Genomic DNA, 17,500 nt, shown 5'->3' on the forward strand with positions numbered 1-17,500 from the left:
AATCTTTGAATCAGAACTGAGAATAATCCTGCAGATCACTCAGTCATGACTGAGTCGTTTAGTGTGTGAATCAGTGAATCAGTGAATCAGTGAATCATTGTGTCTATTCATACAGTATTTAGTGTTTTACTGCCGTACTAATGGTTTATTTTCCTTTATTCAGCATCATCATTTTTATTCTATTGCCAATAAAAGCACAGATTTTAAAGATAAAACAACTCACACACACACACACTCACGCACACACACACACACACACACACACACACATCTCTTCATCTATAACCTAAAGCATTCCCTGATCTGTTGTTTTTTTTTTTATTAGGTCCAGACTGGCAGATTTCCATACACACTGTCAGATGAGCGACGACTCCATCAGCACCTGTCCAAACGACGACTACCAGGCCTGTCTCACTGCCTACACCGGCCTCATTGGTGAGACACACAGTGAGACAGACACACAGTGAGACAGACACACAGTGAGACAGGCACACGGTGATACAGGCACACAGTGAGACAGACACACAGTGAGACAGACACACAGTGAGAAAGACACACAGTGAGACAGACACACAGTGAGACAGATACACGGTGAGACAGAGACACAGTGAGACAGACACACAGTGAGACAGACACAGTGAGACACACACAGTGAGACAGACACACAGTGAGACAGACACAGTGAGACAGACACAGTGAGACAGACACGGTGAGACAGACACACAGTGAGACAGAGACACAGTGAGAAAGGCACAGTGAGACAGACACAGTGAGACAGACACACAGTGAGACAGACACACAGTGAGAAAGACACAGTGAGACAGACACACAGTGAGACAGACACACAGTTCACAAGACGTCAGCATTGTCTGGTTACTGTGAAGGTCTACAGCAGGCACTCGAGAAACTAGGAGACAGAAGGAAAGAAGACAGAGAGACAGGCAGACCATCAGTCGAAATGACAGAGAGACAGGTAGTGAGGCAGTGAGACAGATACTGAGACAGTCTGACAGTGGGACAAACTGTGAGATACAGAGACAGGCAGACAAATAGTCAAACAGGCAGACAGTTTGACTGTAAGTCAGACAGGAATTCTGTGAGACAGACAGGCAGGAAGACAGGCAGACTGTAAGACAGACAGGCAGGAAGACAGTCAGACTGTAAGACAGACAGGCAGGAAGACAGTCAGACTGTAAGACAGACAGACATTAAACAGGTTTGCATAAGAGACATTGAAACATGTATAGAGTAAGACAGACAGTGAGACAGGTAGACAGACAGTGAGACAGGTAGACAGACAGTGAGACAGTAAGACAGACAGACTTTGCCTGACACACATGATGCTAGACTTTTCTAAGATGTCTGTTTTATTTTGTTGTTGTTTTTTTGTGTTCCTCTCAAAGGCACAGACATGACTCCTAACTACGAGGACGCTAATCACACAGACTTCTCCATCTCGCCGTGGTGTAGCTGCAGGAACAGTGGAAACCAGGAGGAAGAGTGTGAGAAGTTCCTGCGGGACTTTAGAGAGAACACCTGCCTGCGTAAGAACCACCTCAAGAACGTTTCTCTTTAGTAAAGAAGCACAATGATTACTTTCCCTTTGATCAGTTCACACCACAGGCTTAAGTCTGAAGGTGAAACTGTATCAAACAGCAGGAAGTGGAGCAGGAAGTGATGCGCACGATAGCAGGGTTTCACTTTAACTGCTGATTTACAAAAATCTAATCATTTAGGTTAAAGATCAGCAGTCCACTGAAACCAACGATTGGAAATCGCGCCACCGGACGCTAAGTACTGCGTCTTATCTGAGATCCCATTCACATAAAAAACGCTCAAAAAGCTTCATTGTCATGACCCCGGTGCTGTTATCATGTGGGTTGGAGGCTAAAACACAGCTGTTATTGTTTGATTTTGAGCTTGAGCTCCTTTAAAAGAGCTGAAGGTGTTACTCATCCCTCATGACCAAGTGACCAGTGAAGCTGTTGTTGCCACCACAGATGGAATAATTACTCTCCTCCACTGACAGTGGGGTATTCCTACTGGACTCTCTGCTGCTGGTCTGGTATGAAAGCATAATGGATCATGGTGGTTAATAAGTGAGGAGTAGCTCATGAGGATACACTCAGAGTGCGTTCATTAGGAGAAATCTGAGCTAATGTTCGTTTCAGGGGCCACACAGCGAGAATGAGAAGAACCACAATCAACATCCAGGAATAACATATTGACTGCAGGGTTGCCAGTAAGGGGTGAGCAATATGACATAAATTGTGTACTTTAAAGGTGGGGTCTCCGTTGTTTGAGAAATGCTTCAGAAAACTGGGTCGGGACGACAAACAAAACAAAAATCAAAACAAACCTGTAGCCAATGAGCAGAAAGGGGCGTGTCTTGTCAATATGGGCGGAGAGAGTGTTCAGTGCGCATGTGTGACATTAGCAGAAAGCGGTTTTAACATTGACATGGAGGATAAAAACAAAGAAAGAAAGAGAAGAAAGACTTACGATAAGGTAAGAAGTAGGACGTGTTAATATAGGATCAGCTTTCCAGCGCTGGAGAGAACTGAAGGAGCAGGAAGTTGGTCACATATTCACAGATTGGAGTTTCCTGAGTCAATAACTCCTGAGCTAAACACTGTTACTACACAAAACACGGTTGTAGCTGCGTCTCTACATTACTACGATAGAAAAGAGGTGTTATTTGTGTAGTAACAGTGTTTAGCTTCTTTCTTTGTTTTTATCCTCCATGTCAATGTTAAAACCGCTTTCTGCTAATGTCACACATGCGCACTGAACACTCTCTACACCCATATTGACAAGACACGCCCCTTTCTGCTCATTGGCTACACGTTTGTTTTGATTTTTGTTTTGTTTGTCGTCCCGACGCAGTTTTCTGAAGCATTTCTCAAACAACGGAGACCCCACCTTTAAAGATTAAGAACAAAGTTTTAACATAAAATCAGCTGTGTCCAGTCAGTTTAAAAATAATCTAAAAAATGCAGGAATGTTTCAGATTTATCTAAATGAATGTAAACGCTAGAAAACAGTCCAAACAGAAGTATATCCTAAATACTGTATATCCTATTAATGAGTCTAATAATGATCAGGGTCTTGAGAGAGGAACCCAGAACAAGACAAGACCTGGTGTGAAGCAGGAGGTCTCTTCTACATGTCTAGCTAGGAGGTGTTAGGAATGAAGAGCTAGCACTAATCATGTGGGTTTCTTTACATACATCAGTGTAAGAAGTACAGTTTGTGGTCTCTTGAGGATGAACAAGGCCAGCACTTGTCTCAGAAACCCCAACTGCCCCAGGCGGTGTTGATCTGTTAGGGGTAATTGTGCTGCATGAGTCTGGACAGTGTTAAGCACTATGACAAATTCTGTCATAAAATGGATGAACTTGGTACATCATTGGTACAAAAAGCTGTTCTGTTTAGCAAAACCATACAATTTATTATCTACATATGAGCAAGATCATGTCCGTGTGCCTGATCTGGCAGCTCGCGCTATCGACAAGTAACTTACCAACCTGCCACGACTGGGATGTTGAGCAAAGATAACAATTAACCTGGTCAAGAGGTGCTGTAATATGGCTGACCCTGAGCTCTGATCCCACCCTCTGACCCCGGCCCTTTGACCCTGCACTCTGACCCTGGGCAATCACCCTGGGCTCTGACCCTATGCTCTGACCCTGCCCTCTGACCTTGGGCAATCACTCTAGGCTCTGACCCTATGCTCTGACCCTGCCCTCTGACCCCAGCTTGTCAGCAGTATAGGCACAGAAAATAATTTCACTCTACATGTAAATATGACAGTAAAGGCTATGTTTGTTGACTTTAAAGGAAAACGGATCTATAGAGAACTACCTCGGGTCACGGGGAGCCTGTGCCTATCTCAGGCGTCATCGGGCATCAAGGCAGGATACACCCTGGACGGAGTGCCAACCCATCACAGGGCATCCTGATCTTAACTTTCAAGTGAATTACCAGAGCGTCACTCTGGGCTCGTGAACAGTGGCATGACATCATTGCTGATCCTGTGCTATGATGCTGGCTTCCTAAGTCAGGATATGCGAAAGGATTCGCACTGCACTGTACATGAAAATGTAACAATAAAGTCTGTCTGTCTATGAAAGAAAGCAGATCTATAGAGCAGATGCTTGTAAAGGATGACATGAAGGTTATGACCCTGCACTCTGACCCTGACTTCATAACAAGCTCAAGCTGTGTATGCGAAGGAAGGAATTTCACTCTTTTGTATTTTTCTATGTGACAATAAAGGCAAGAAACCAGGGTTATTGATCAAATCCTTATAAGGGATGAGTCGGTGGTTAAAGTTCAAATGTAGTCATGAAAAGATTGTGAGTTTAAGTCCCAGGACTTCCACAGATACACAGTTGTACCCTTGACCATGGCACTTGCCCCACAGGGCAGTTGAGCCTGCACCCTGACCCTAGCTTTCTAACAAGTTGTGATATACAAAGGCAGGAATTTCACTCGATTGTGCTCGTATGTATGTGACAGTAAAGTCTGTCTGTTATGTCTGTGAAAGACACACCAGTGGATTTGGGCCAGGAATTTCCTTTCATTCAGCTGATTCAGTCCACTGTTGACCTTATGATCAGGGGGTGGAATCAAACGAACCAGAGAAGGAATTCAAGGAACATCTAATGCTAAAAGGAGGGATGTGTGTAGGGATACAACCAGTTTTAGCAGGAAATGTTAGAAAAAAGAATGAATCATAAAAAAGTATCATAAATCTACTCTGAAAGACCATGGAATTGCTTGTAGCACAACATAACGCTAAGAACTGACATAAAGAACATTAATACATCGATAACAGAGTCGCTAGCTGAAGGGCTTAGTCTCTACTCTGTTACTGGTGTTGGAAACTGTGAAAAGTTAAACTAGGATGTACCTTTGCACCTCTCCACAGGTAACGCCATTCAGGCATTTGGGACGGACATCTCAAAGACGACGGCATCAACCAACCCTGAAGTCCCTCGCTCCAACCCTACTCCAAACCCCAACATCACCAAGCTCGAATATGATGTGAGTCTTCAGCTCTCAGGATTCTGAGAAGCAGTTTAAAACATATCTAATCCTACTTTATCCGAGATGGCTGTTTTCTCACATGAGCTGGTGTGCTGTGGAACCGAAGCAGATGCTTATTTTACTCCCTGCTGCCTTCTTTAAATGGACTGCTGTTACTGTTCCACCTGATACCTGTTGTCTTTGGTACAGTATGATCTTTAGTTCTGGCTCTGATTTAGAAAAAAAGTCTCGTTCCTCGCCGTTTCTAATGTGATGCAAATGACAAAGCGATGTTTTATAACAACACAAGAAAGAAAAAAGATTGGTTAAGTCTTAAGCCCTGTTGTTTTCCAGCTGGTGATAACGAGGGGTTGTGTATGATGGTAGACAACCAGATGTTGCCAGGAACAGTGGACTAACCAGATTATCTAGAGAGATTGTTCTAACAGAGAGTAGACTGTAACACACGCTTGAAGAACCAAAGCCAGAGACCAAGCCAACTGGAGCTCAGAGAAACACAAAAATGCACAACTCTAGTTTTCTGACCTACTAAAAGAAAACACATTGAATGCTAAACTAACGATTAGAATCATTTTAAAGAGATAATAATCATCTAATCTGGTGTACTGGTGTACTGCTGTACACAAACATGGCATCTCATTAAAAAGAAAACATATTTACACACGAGATAAGAATTTCCCTGGTGACACGGCGTATTCAGTCAGCGTCGCTCGCGCGTACAATTTCAGGTCTAATCAAGCCGCGAATGCAAAACAGACTCTCGCGGTTAATGAATGAATTGACATTTTATCCATTGTTTTTGCATTTTACGCAGACAGACACAAAACATGCTGATTTTTTTCTCAGGTGTTTGCTTCACCTGTCTGTAAACAGCCCTCCTATAGCGCTGATGGGCCTCTAATTAACGTCTAAAAGAGAAACGAGTTAAAGAACGAGTGCATAGGAGAACAATACAAACAGGAAACTGCTGAAAAATGTGTCCTCTCGCCAGCCCTCGGGGGACGGCGCGATAGATGCCAGTATTGACTCGGCGGTTGTGTGTCTGGCCCACAATTTATGGCAGATATGGTAATTAGTGAACGCAGGACAGAAGAAGCATTCATGCAGGAAGTTTATAATTAGAGATAGCCTGGAGGGAGACGAGCACAGCCATTTTATAAATTTCCTGCCGCAATTCAAAATCCTGTCAGTCGCGCATCAAGGGTTCGACTCAACACAGAGTCTTGTAAGTCCTCGGATTTAAAGAGAGACAGAGAGAGAGAGAGAGAGAGAGAGAGAGAGAGAGAGAGAGAGAGAGAGAGAAAGACAAATACCCATGATCACACTTCTGACTCTCATCTTCAGTCTGAAAGAAAGCTCTAACTGACGTTTTCTTCAGTCGTTTCTCTTGACATCTTGCCTCCTTGAGAACAACCCGCAGTCTGGATGTATAAAATTATAACTTTATTCTGTCACTGTGAGAACTTTACTCCATAATGCCTTTTATAGAGACCATAAAGTTAAATAAAATTGTTGTTTATTGGCTGTTTGTAGCTCAGTGTAAGAACGTCCTGATAGCTCGTCCTGTGCTCCTCTCATTTACATCGTGTAAGTAAATGTACTTTATATCGCTCTCACGTGGGCCCCGCCCCTTACGGGCGTGTCTTGTTATACATCAGCGGCAGCTTGTTAGCATTAAATGTGACTAGTCTATGTGCTTATTTGAGTTTATCTGTCTGGAAGATGGTGGAATTTGTACCAGTGTAAATCAGTCAAAAGTTTTAATGCGTCACAGAAAAATGTCAGTGTAGAGAATGAAATCGTAAGTGGAACATCTTCTCAAGACACAGTAACCTCCTGAGGACTGCTCGCTAACTGACCTCTGAACATAAACCGCTAACTCAAGCTAAAATCCTCACACACACACACACAAGCTAGTGTGAAAGAAAGACAACATGTGAGCACACCGGATTAGCGAAGATGTCAACGATCACATAACACACTTTGCTACGGCTAATTGCTTAACATTCTATCATCATCTCTCCACACGGTCAGACTGTAGCTACAGTCAGGTTTACAAACTACGTTTACAGAAGGCCAGCGCTCGCCATCCCCTTCTCTCGGCTCCTTATTGAACCGTCACAGCTGACTGATGTCACTTCCTGTCAGATAGTGGAGTGAGCGTGTCTTTAACAGCTCTAACATAAAGCGCTCATATTATCTGACAATTGCTGCTCTAATGGCTCTCGGTGTCCAACATTTAATAAGCCGGAGATAAGACGAGAGACTGATTAGGAAGGACAGACAGAAGATTTTCAGAGCTGAGCATTACAGAAAATCCACTTAACATCCAGTCAGAGACAATAACATGACGTTTATAGAGAACAATGGAGTTAGCAGTAACGCAAAAACATTAGCAGGATGGACATTTATCTGTAGAAATTAATGTCGCTTCTTGCTCATGTTCCAGACTCATGTTCCATGATTGAGTAATCATCAGCACTTTTAGAGACGTTTTTATTGTAACATTTATTTCTAACAATGAAATAACTGACATTACTTGTTTTTGTGCAAGTCAACAGCACATTAGCAAGCACGCTAGCAGAGTGAGAAGAAAAGATCATCATACATGGTGACATCATACAGCAAGTTTCATCGTTAGTAAAAATAACAGCGTTCGAGAACAGAAAACAGACATAATTGTGTTTTTTTGTTTGTTTGTTTACCGCTAACATTTCTGTCAGCTGGAGGACGACACTTTGTAATCTCGCTTCTCGGGCTTTTGTTTAATTTGTTTGAGTTGAGGATTTTATTAAAGCGAGCAGAGAAAGAGCTAATTGGCGATGTTGAGCCACGCAGCTCGCTCAGCGTATGCTCTATTTTAAGGTGTGTAGAGACAATGATCTCCGCTAAGCCTCAGTGGTCTTACTGCAAATGTCAGCGTGACTCACACAATGTACCACAGCGCTGACTGAAAGAAAAAAACACACCAACGTAAAGACACATCTAATTGAAAAGCGCTTTACTGGAGCAGGGAAGACCACAAATCTCTGTTCTTCACCACTGGAGTAACAGAAAGTCCAATTTTATTCCAGTTTCTTATCCGAATGTGACCAGTGTTGCAACAGACACTTCATAAGTGTGTCATAAGGACTGCATCGAGCGTCTTTAAATGATAAGCTTGTGATAAGGGAAAACTAGCTAAACGCTACTTATTTCAGATTTAACCAAAAGGTTTTGTTAGCGAGCTAGCAGGCAACAAACCGAGTGAAAACATAGCTTTGATTTTTGATTGATTTTTTGATCTTTTTGTGCTTCATGATTTAGGAAAACGATCTGAAGTGCAGCACCTCAAAGGGCTTCATCTGTGAAGAAGACGAGGTAAATAACTTACATTAGATGAATGCTTAGCAGGAGTAACTTTATTTATTTACAGATACACACTAGCTACTAAGTGCTAGCTACTAAGTGCTAGCTACTAAGTTCTAGCTACTAAGTGATAGCTACTAAGTGCTAGCTACTAAGTTCTAGCTACTAAGTGCTAGCTACTAAGTGCTAGCTACTAAGTGCTAGCTACTAAGTTCTAGCTACTAAGTGCTAGCTACTAAGTGCTAGCTACTAAGTGCTAGCTACTAAGTGCTAGCTACTAGGTTCTAGCTACTAAGTTCTAGCTACTAAGTGCTAGCTACTAAGTTCTAGCTACTACATGCTAGCTACTAAGTTCTAGCTACTAAGTGCTAGCTACTAAGTTCTAGCTACTAAGTTCTAGCTACTAGGTTCTAGCTACTGTATGTAACTTGTTAGGTGATAGTGATTTTGCTTGGAAGTTTGCAGATCAGTTCACATAAGCATCTTTAGCCTGTTAGACTCCTGCTGACGTCTGCCGAACTGACTCGAGGTGAACTGGTTTAAACTAATTCTGACTTTTCTCTCTTGAAGGACAGCATAGGGACTGTTGAGAACCCTGAGTGGAATCCCTCTAACTGGAGCGTGGGACTTAAGCTCTGCACCAAGGCCTGGATGCTCTCGCTGCTCTTTGCTGTGGGAAACGCTGCGCTCTGAACTTCTCCTCAACCTGAGGTCTCAGCCCTGAGGGACTTCACTGGACCCTCCACCAAACTCCAGAATCACTTCGCCTGTCTGTCTGTCCTCTCTATACTGCAATGTTATTTCTTATTAAAAAAGATCAACAAAAGAAAAAGAAAGCGTGAGATAATCTTCTCGTTCTGAGAAGAGCGCAGATCAGAATCATGTGAGAAAAGTCTCTAATAGATGATGAGAAAGTTGATGATGATGATGATGATAATGATGATGATGACGTTTTCTCGACTGTAAGTGGGATGAACTGATGGCTGAAGTCTCCCTTGCTTTTATTTTTGGTAAATCTGTACAGTGACCTGTCTGGACTCTATCGTTTGACCAGATATCATCAACCCATGACTCCATCATCATGGTGAGAAATGTAACCCTGATCTATTGTTCTGCTCTGGAAACCACCCTGAGGACAAGGAAACCCCATCATGGCCTTGGAATAAGTTTAAGAAAGGTGTTACACGTGGACCCTCTAAGAATAACGGGTCTATCATGACCTTGAGGATCACATAGTACTGCCACATAGTACTGTCACATAGTATAGAAACCACCATTTTTGGGGTTCTGTTCTAACCTTAAAGACCTCCATCTGTGAGAAAGCCAGGGTTACATCAAGGCCTCTCAATCATGGAAGATTTTGCACCTACTGTAATGAGACGGATTGTGTGGGCACTTCACATTTTACCCCCAGATTTCCCCATTCTGACAAAAACATGATTCTGTCTTAACCTCAATCTTTGACCAACATGACCCCATTGTTGTTTTTTAGTCTACCTCCACCCTGGATCACACCGTCCATAAAACCTGCTGACTCATTACACACGGGCACAACCATTTTGAGAAACACAGCGTCTTTCCAGAAATGTAAGACACCCAACCCCAACCCCACCCCCCAACCCCATCCTGGACATCACTACATTCTGTGGGACATTTGGGACTGTCCTGACCTTGGCCCTGAAAGCCACCATCTTTGAGGATGACATCGTTGTTTTTGACCCAACTTTCTGCACCAACATTTTTTCCATCCTGGACACCACCGTTTTTTTGAGACACAAACGGAATCTTCTTCAGCTGGCACCTTTAGGGGACACGGAGCAAACTCCGTGATTCATTTTTGAGAAGCAATGGATGTCAAGATTCCTGAATTTCACTCAGTCGGTAGGAGAAATGGGGGCAGGTATCGGACCATCTTGTGCATACACACCCCCTGAAGTCCTGAGCTCCTGGCCTTCTTACCACCTCGCACTCCACCATCTCTGATAGAACAGGAGTTTCATCCAGCTGTTAAACTCTGAATTTAAGGAATATTCTCTCTGTATTCTTAACGTTCAATCCTTCTTAGCGTGTTCGCTGTTCCCTTTTCTTAGAGTTGCTTTTAGATTTTGCTTTGATTGTTCCTTTTTTTTTCTTTTGTCACTCAATTTTTGTCAGTCAGGAGTAATTACCTTCTTCGTGACTCCTTTTCTTCCCCTGTGAAGTGTTTGAAGTATAAAACCGTACGGCGTCGAGGCGACGCGAGAGCACGTTATTGCTGACAGCTCTCTCAGTCTCGCTTTGCACCTTCCTGACAGATTTGACTCAAGAAAAAGAAAAGAAAGATGAAAAAGCACTAACTAATCGAGAGGAGTGACCACTCAGAGAGAATTTGCTCCAGCTTGTGATGCTAATGGGTCGCCCACGTGTAATTTTATCCCTTGAAATATGATTTTCTTCTTTTAAATTGTACATAATTATAACGTGAAAGTCTTCAAGTCAAGAATGACGATTGCAGTGAACATTGTTATTATTCTAATTCTTATCCTGAGGTGATTGAAGGGAACAGAAAGGAGAGTGTGAGGGTATTGAACACTGCATGATGTACGGATCGAATTTGTCTGGATTTACTGAAAAGTTTAAAAAAAAAATAAAATACAGGAAGAGGAAGCAGACTGGACAAAATCCCATGAGTTTGGTCTCAGTGATCACAAACCTGCGCCAAAGAAGGCCGTGAAGCCCGAAGCCGTGAAGAGCGTCAGACTTTTGCCTGCTGATAAAGTCGGGGTTTTTTTTTGACATCGATTGATATACTTTCATTTATCATGGAACAAAAACTCGAGCAAACGTAACTGGGAAGTGAAATTCCCAACACGTGAGTTACGAACTACACAAACTGTTTTCGTGTCGCATCATATAACGTTTCTACTAAAAGAAATAATCTTGTTGTGTTTATTCTGTTCTGTGCAATCTATCACGTGGCCTTATTCTGTTCGTCATAGTTCACGTTGGAAAAACTCGCTCCAGAGACACAAAGGACACAAAGGGTCAAAAGACAGAATAAACACTGATCTGTACGCATCGTAACAAAAGGAAACAAAGCAATTAACGTTTATGTAAATATCAATATTCAGAAAACTGTCAAAAAAAAAAAAAAACTAACTAAAAAAAAGGCAGAACAATTTACCAAAAGGCTTCAGCATCTGTACGTGTCGAATCGATGTAAGCTAACGCTCCATTCCACAGCATCGGCGTCCATGCAGCGGGAACCAACCAACGATTACGCAGAAAGTCCCACCATTTTAGTTGCCACGGTAACGGGGCGAGATAAACAGCTTGCTTTGCAGAACTTTTTTTTATTATTATATTGAAGTGAAATCATTGGTTTATAACTCGTATAACTTCATGACTTATTTGTTCATGATTGAAATGTGGCTCTTTCTTTCTTTCAGGATCATTAGTGGGGGTTTTTTTGGTATTCTATAAAAAATGATCAAAACCAGAAAGAAGAGTAAAGTGATGATAGTAACTGGTGACCTCAGTTGGAATGACAGCATGTTCCACCTCATATACAAGAACCTGAAAGATGATAGATGATGAACATCTTCTCTAAATAAAACCAATAAAACTTCACGTATCAAACCAAACTGTGTGGAAACTCACACCGGTGTGGAGTCTCTGGATGCTCTGTGTGTGTGTGTGTGTGTGTGTGTGTGTGTGTGTGTGTATGTGTGTGTGTGTTTATATTAACGCTCAGTAATCATGTTGGTTATATCACTAATCACTAGTGAGTGAAAGAGGAAGACGGTTTCACCAACACGTCGCCTCACACTAACACTCCATCATCCACATCAGCTCTAAAGGGTTTTATTTTCTACGACAGTTCCTTCTGATTGGTCACTGATTTATCTGATCATATCCATTTGTTCTAATCTAAAATAAAAATGTCGATGGATGACGATATTATCCTTTCAAATCCTCACATAACTGTGCTTCTAATTACATGCATTAGCCCTTTAACGCTGCATTCTGATTGGCTGAAACAGTCCATGAAGAGATTTTTGGTGTTTGATTAAAATAAAGACGTCTGTTTCGGCTGTGAGACGGATTACATGCCTGCTGGAGGAATCAGGACTCCAATAAGTGAAGCTGCTTGGCAACACACACATACACACACACATACACACACACACACACACACACATGTCCTTGCTCCAGATTTGGCCAGACATCAGGGTTACGATATGAGTGAAATGAGGTGACTTTGATTTGACAGCCACACAAACCACACAAAAGGACCAGGAGAGGCACACACACACACACACACACACACACACACACGCGCGCACACGCACACACACACACACAGAACATGGTGGATGTTGTGTATTGGACAGAGGGAGGATAAGGTAAACATGAAACGTGTTGAGTAAGCGCAACATGATCATACTTATCTTACTGCATTTCAGCAGGACAGGATGCTACAGTTACACACACACACACAAACACACACACACACACACATCTTCACTACAAAACACACACACTGCACAGATCTTCCTAAACACTGATAAATAATTGAGGCCTAGTGAAAAGTGAAGACGTTCTACAGACGGCTTCAAAAGCGTTCAGCTGGAGAAGAATCGTGTCTCTCATCTCATCTCCTCGTCCTCATTAGTTGGACGCTGGAGGACTCGAGGACACGCTGCTGCTGAACACGCTGCTGAACGTTATGAAACTCTGCAGATGAGACATGAAACCACCAACCTGAGAGCTGAGACCTATTCTTACAAAACATCTTTTAATGATGAACAAAACCCACACAGCTACAGAACAGGAAGCAGTGCGGACACAGGAAGTGGTTAGGACCATGAAAGGAAGTCTGACACAGGAAGTGGACACTGGAATGATGAAAGGTTTGGACATAAAACAATGACAAGTAAACTTTACTTTCTCTTTCAGTCTGGATTTATTCCTCATACAGTGACTTCCTCATCCTGCTCTTCCTCTCTCTAAACGACTTCCTCTTCCTTTTTCCTCTCTCTAAACGACTTCCTCTTCCTTTTTCCTCTCTCTAAACGACTTCCTCTTCCTGCTCTTCCTGTGTATACCTGCTTCTTCTTCCTGCTCTTCCTCTCTCTAAACGACTTCCTCTTCCTGTGTCCAACCTGCTTCTTCTTCCTCGATCTTATCTGCTCCTTTTCCTGTTTACCTCAATTCTGTTTCCTTTTTCATCTACACTTATTGTTCCAGTGTCTAAACCACTCCCTCTTCCTGTTTACAGACAGCGGTGTCTATTGTGTGTGTTGTGTGTAATTGTTGTGTGTAACTGTGTGCTGATTAATGACGTGATATTTGGGTGAACGCTGGTGTAGCTGAGGCGAGGCGAGGCGAGGCATGTTTCAGTGCTCAGAGGGCTGCTTTAATCAGCACTTCATCTGCCCTTTGTGCCTGAACTGCTGAGCACACACACACACACACACACAAAAACACACACACAAACACACACATATACACACACAGACAAACACACACACAAACACACACACATAAACACACACACAAACACACACAACCAACACACACACACAAACACACACAAAACAAACACACAAACATACACACAAAACAAACACAAACACACATACACACATACACACACACAAACACAAACACACACACACAACAAACACACACACAGCAAACACACACACACAACACAAACACACAAACACACACACACAAATCAAACACACAAACACACACACACAAAACAAACACACACACACACATACACACACACACACACACAGTGCTAGCACTTGATGCTGTAATTCACTGAAGTCTGTATTCCTTGTGCGTTGATGGTTCTGTGTAATTTACTCCCTGTTCCTCAGTCACTGCCCCATTTATGTTGTCTAACGCTGTAGCGCTCCGTCAAGATTCCATTTAGACTCGTGTGAATAAAAACTCATCTTTCTCTAATGAGGTGTTTTAGCAGCGAGTGTAAATGAATCCAAACATCTTCAATATGCAGCGATGACAGAAGGTGACGCGGCCCCTCAGGAGTCACTCCGACTCTGTGGAAAACCATCATGTGCCTCTGATGCTAAATAAAACACCATGATAGATAAATATAATAATTCTGCCTCTGAGTTTGTCTTTAAACAGGAAGTAAAAAGGAGATAAAAGTAAACTGGAATAAACAACACAACATCTAATAAAGGTGCCGAGGGGGCGGAGCTTAGAGGTGAGGACGGAACGTGAGTTTTCATTTTGTGAGATCGTTTCAGAATAGCGTCGGATCCTGGAGGTGTGTGTGTGAGGCTGGAGTGCAGATGAAGCTGGTGGCTGGACAGGAAACAGGAAATGGGGTGTAATAATGAATGAAGTGCTCTTCCTCTTCCTCTTCCTCTTCCTCTTCGAGGCTGATGTGCCGGCCTGTGAAGTCATGTGGAAAATCTCTGGCTGTTAAACACATCACAGCGACGAGGAGCAGGAGGAAGAAAACACTGTAGTTACTCACAGCATCGGACCAGACTTCGCTTCTAATTAAACGCTTAATTAAACCTATTAATTGGACTTAAACGAGATCCAATCACCCGAGTTTCCTTTTGAACCCCACAGGAGTCGAGTCACTCCAGAGAATAAACACATGAAATCAGAGCAGTCAGAGTGAACAACACACACGTGTTTCATTAATGATGATGATTTCACTCCCAGATACACACACACACAACAGTCTCTCACACACACACACACAGAGTCATCATACACACACACGACAATCGCGCACATATACACACACAGAGGCATCACACACACACACACGACAATCACACGACAATCACACACATACACACACACAGAGTCATCACACACACAATAGTCACACACACACAACAATCACACACACACAGTGTGATCATACACACACAAAATCATAACTGCAATTAGTTTGGCATTAACATGAGTGTTAATTAGTGTGTGTTAATTAATTGTGCTGTTAAAGCTAAACGTTAAGTGTGTGGTGAATGTGTTTGACCTGTTCATAAATAATGATGTATTTATTTATGTATCTGTTAATAATGTGGAACACAGAGCTCCATCTGTCAGTGTGCAGCTCTCTGATTAATCAGAGCTTACCTCATTACTGATAATTAATCAGAGAGGGGGGGAGGGGGAGGGGGAGAGAGAGAGACACAGAGAGAGAGAGAGAGAGAGAGAGAGAGAGAGACACACAGAGAGAGAGAGAGAGAGAGAGACACAGAGAGACACAGAGAGAGAGAGAGAGAGAGAGAGACACAGAGAGAGAGAGAGACACAGAGAGAGAGAGAGAGAGAGAGAGAGAGAGAGAGAGAGAGAGAGAGACAGAGAGAGAGAGAGAGAGAGAGAGAGAGAGAGAGAGACACAGAGAGAGAGAGAGAGAGAGAGAGAGAGAGAGAGAGACAGAGAGAGAGAGAGAGAGAGAGAGAGAGAGAGACACAGAGAGAGAGAGAGAGAGAGAGAGAGAGAGAGAGAGAGAGAGAGAGACAGAGAGAGAGAGACACAGAGAGAGAGAGAGAGAGAGAGAGAGAGAGAGAGAGAGAGAGAGAGAGAGAGACACAGAGAGAGAGAGAGAGACAGAGAGAGAGAGAGAGAGAGAGAGAGAGAGAGAGAGAGAGAGAGAGAGAGAGAGAGAGAAACTTAAAGGAAATAAATTTATTACAATGAAGAGGTGATTTATAAAATGTCTCAATCAGACACTTTGGAGCTCCAATTCTACACTGAGGTCAGTGACGAAGAAGCACACAACATCAGACACAACATCAGACACAACATCAGACACAACATCAGACACAACATCAGACACCAATCAAACACCACATTAGACACCAACCAGACATCAATCAGACACCACATCAGAACAACATCAGACACATCAGAGACATCAGAACAACATCAGACACGAATTAGACACTACACACACCACGTCAGACACATCAGAGACAACATCAGAACAACACCAGACACCACATTAGACACCAATCAGACACCAATTAGACACCAATTAGACGCTACAGACACAACATCAGACACAACATCAGACGGTTATTATGCAGCACCTCTATGCTATGCAGTTTATCAAGCGAAAGATGTCACACAATATCAACTTTGCAATTGGTCGATTAGATTGAAATCAGAAGCCCCGCCCCTTTCTATACCCTCAGCTGCCGTGACATTAAATTTCACGCGATAGCAAGATTTTTCTTTCAGTGAGAAACAAACCTAAAAATACTTTTTGTCAGAAGGCTTTCAGGAACTTCGTTGCTCTCAGCAATAAAAATGAAAAAGCTTGACGTAGCAAACTGTCAGAAAAACCTGCGGAGGCAAATAATCAAAGTCACAAAACGCCTGTGGAGAAAAGTACAGTGACGGATAAGAAGAGTTTCAGAGAGATTTCTGAGAATAACCTTCAACAGTGTGTGACTGTGACTGATTTGTTTTTAAATGATGATGAAGATGTGTGTGTGTGTGTGTGTGTGTGTGTGTGTGTGTGTGTGTGTGTGTGTGTGTGCAGCACTGTCTCTGATTGGCTGCTGCACTCTTAACAATGTCATACTTCCATATGCATGTTTCCTGAACTGGAACTAGGGTTTCACTTTGTTATTGAGCTTTGGATTATAGAAGAAGAACAACAAGAAGAAGAAGAGGGGGAGGGGGAGGAGGAGTTTCTGATCTAACACTCCTTACTTTCACCTTTAAGCAGCTTTGAATAAAAAAGCCTAAGAACCACCTTAAAGCTGTTTGTTCTTATCCTCCTAAAAAGGTTCCACCAGAAACCTGCTGTGTTTCTCCACAGAACCTTTAAGATCTCTGAGGAACGCTGTAGGCTTCATGGAGGAACGCAGCACAAGCCAAGCTGTAAATCTTCCCGGTCTGTGAAAGCAGCCTGCTGTTCAGAGGCGTGTTCTGCGTCAGGAGAACCCGAGTCCGCTCGTCTTCACGCTCTGCCATTTTCCTCCTGATGGAATTTAAATGGTGGTCACATATTGCTTCAATTACCTCCAAATTCCCTGCGAGTGTGTGTTCAAAGAGGCGAGCAGAAAAAAGATGAAAGGCAGGAGAGGAACATGAAGACTGC

At 42.8% G+C, this 17,500-nt stretch overlaps 1 protein-coding gene across 1 annotated transcript in view; it reads left to right on the top strand.

Annotated features, from left to right (window-relative positions):
• gfra2a (GDNF family receptor alpha 2a) overlaps positions 1–12,003 on the top strand; it is a 56,287-nt gene extending 44,284 nt beyond the window's left edge. The window contains exons 5-9 of the mRNA XM_060882291.1: positions 326–435; positions 1,404–1,544; positions 4,934–5,049; positions 8,359–8,412; positions 8,971–12,003. Coding sequence (XP_060738274.1) covers positions 326–435; positions 1,404–1,544; positions 4,934–5,049; positions 8,359–8,412; positions 8,971–9,093 — 544 coding nt within the window. The 3' untranslated portion in view covers positions 9,094–12,003. The remainder of the gene's footprint in view (positions 1–325; positions 436–1,403; positions 1,545–4,933; positions 5,050–8,358; positions 8,413–8,970) is intronic.
• The last annotated feature ends 5,497 nt before the right edge of the window (positions 12,004–17,500 follow it).

Source organism: Tachysurus vachellii, chromosome 11 (assembly GCF_030014155.1).
Source record: "Tachysurus vachellii isolate PV-2020 chromosome 11, HZAU_Pvac_v1, whole genome shotgun sequence".
NCBI lineage: Eukaryota > Metazoa > Chordata > Actinopteri > Siluriformes > Bagridae > Tachysurus > Tachysurus vachellii.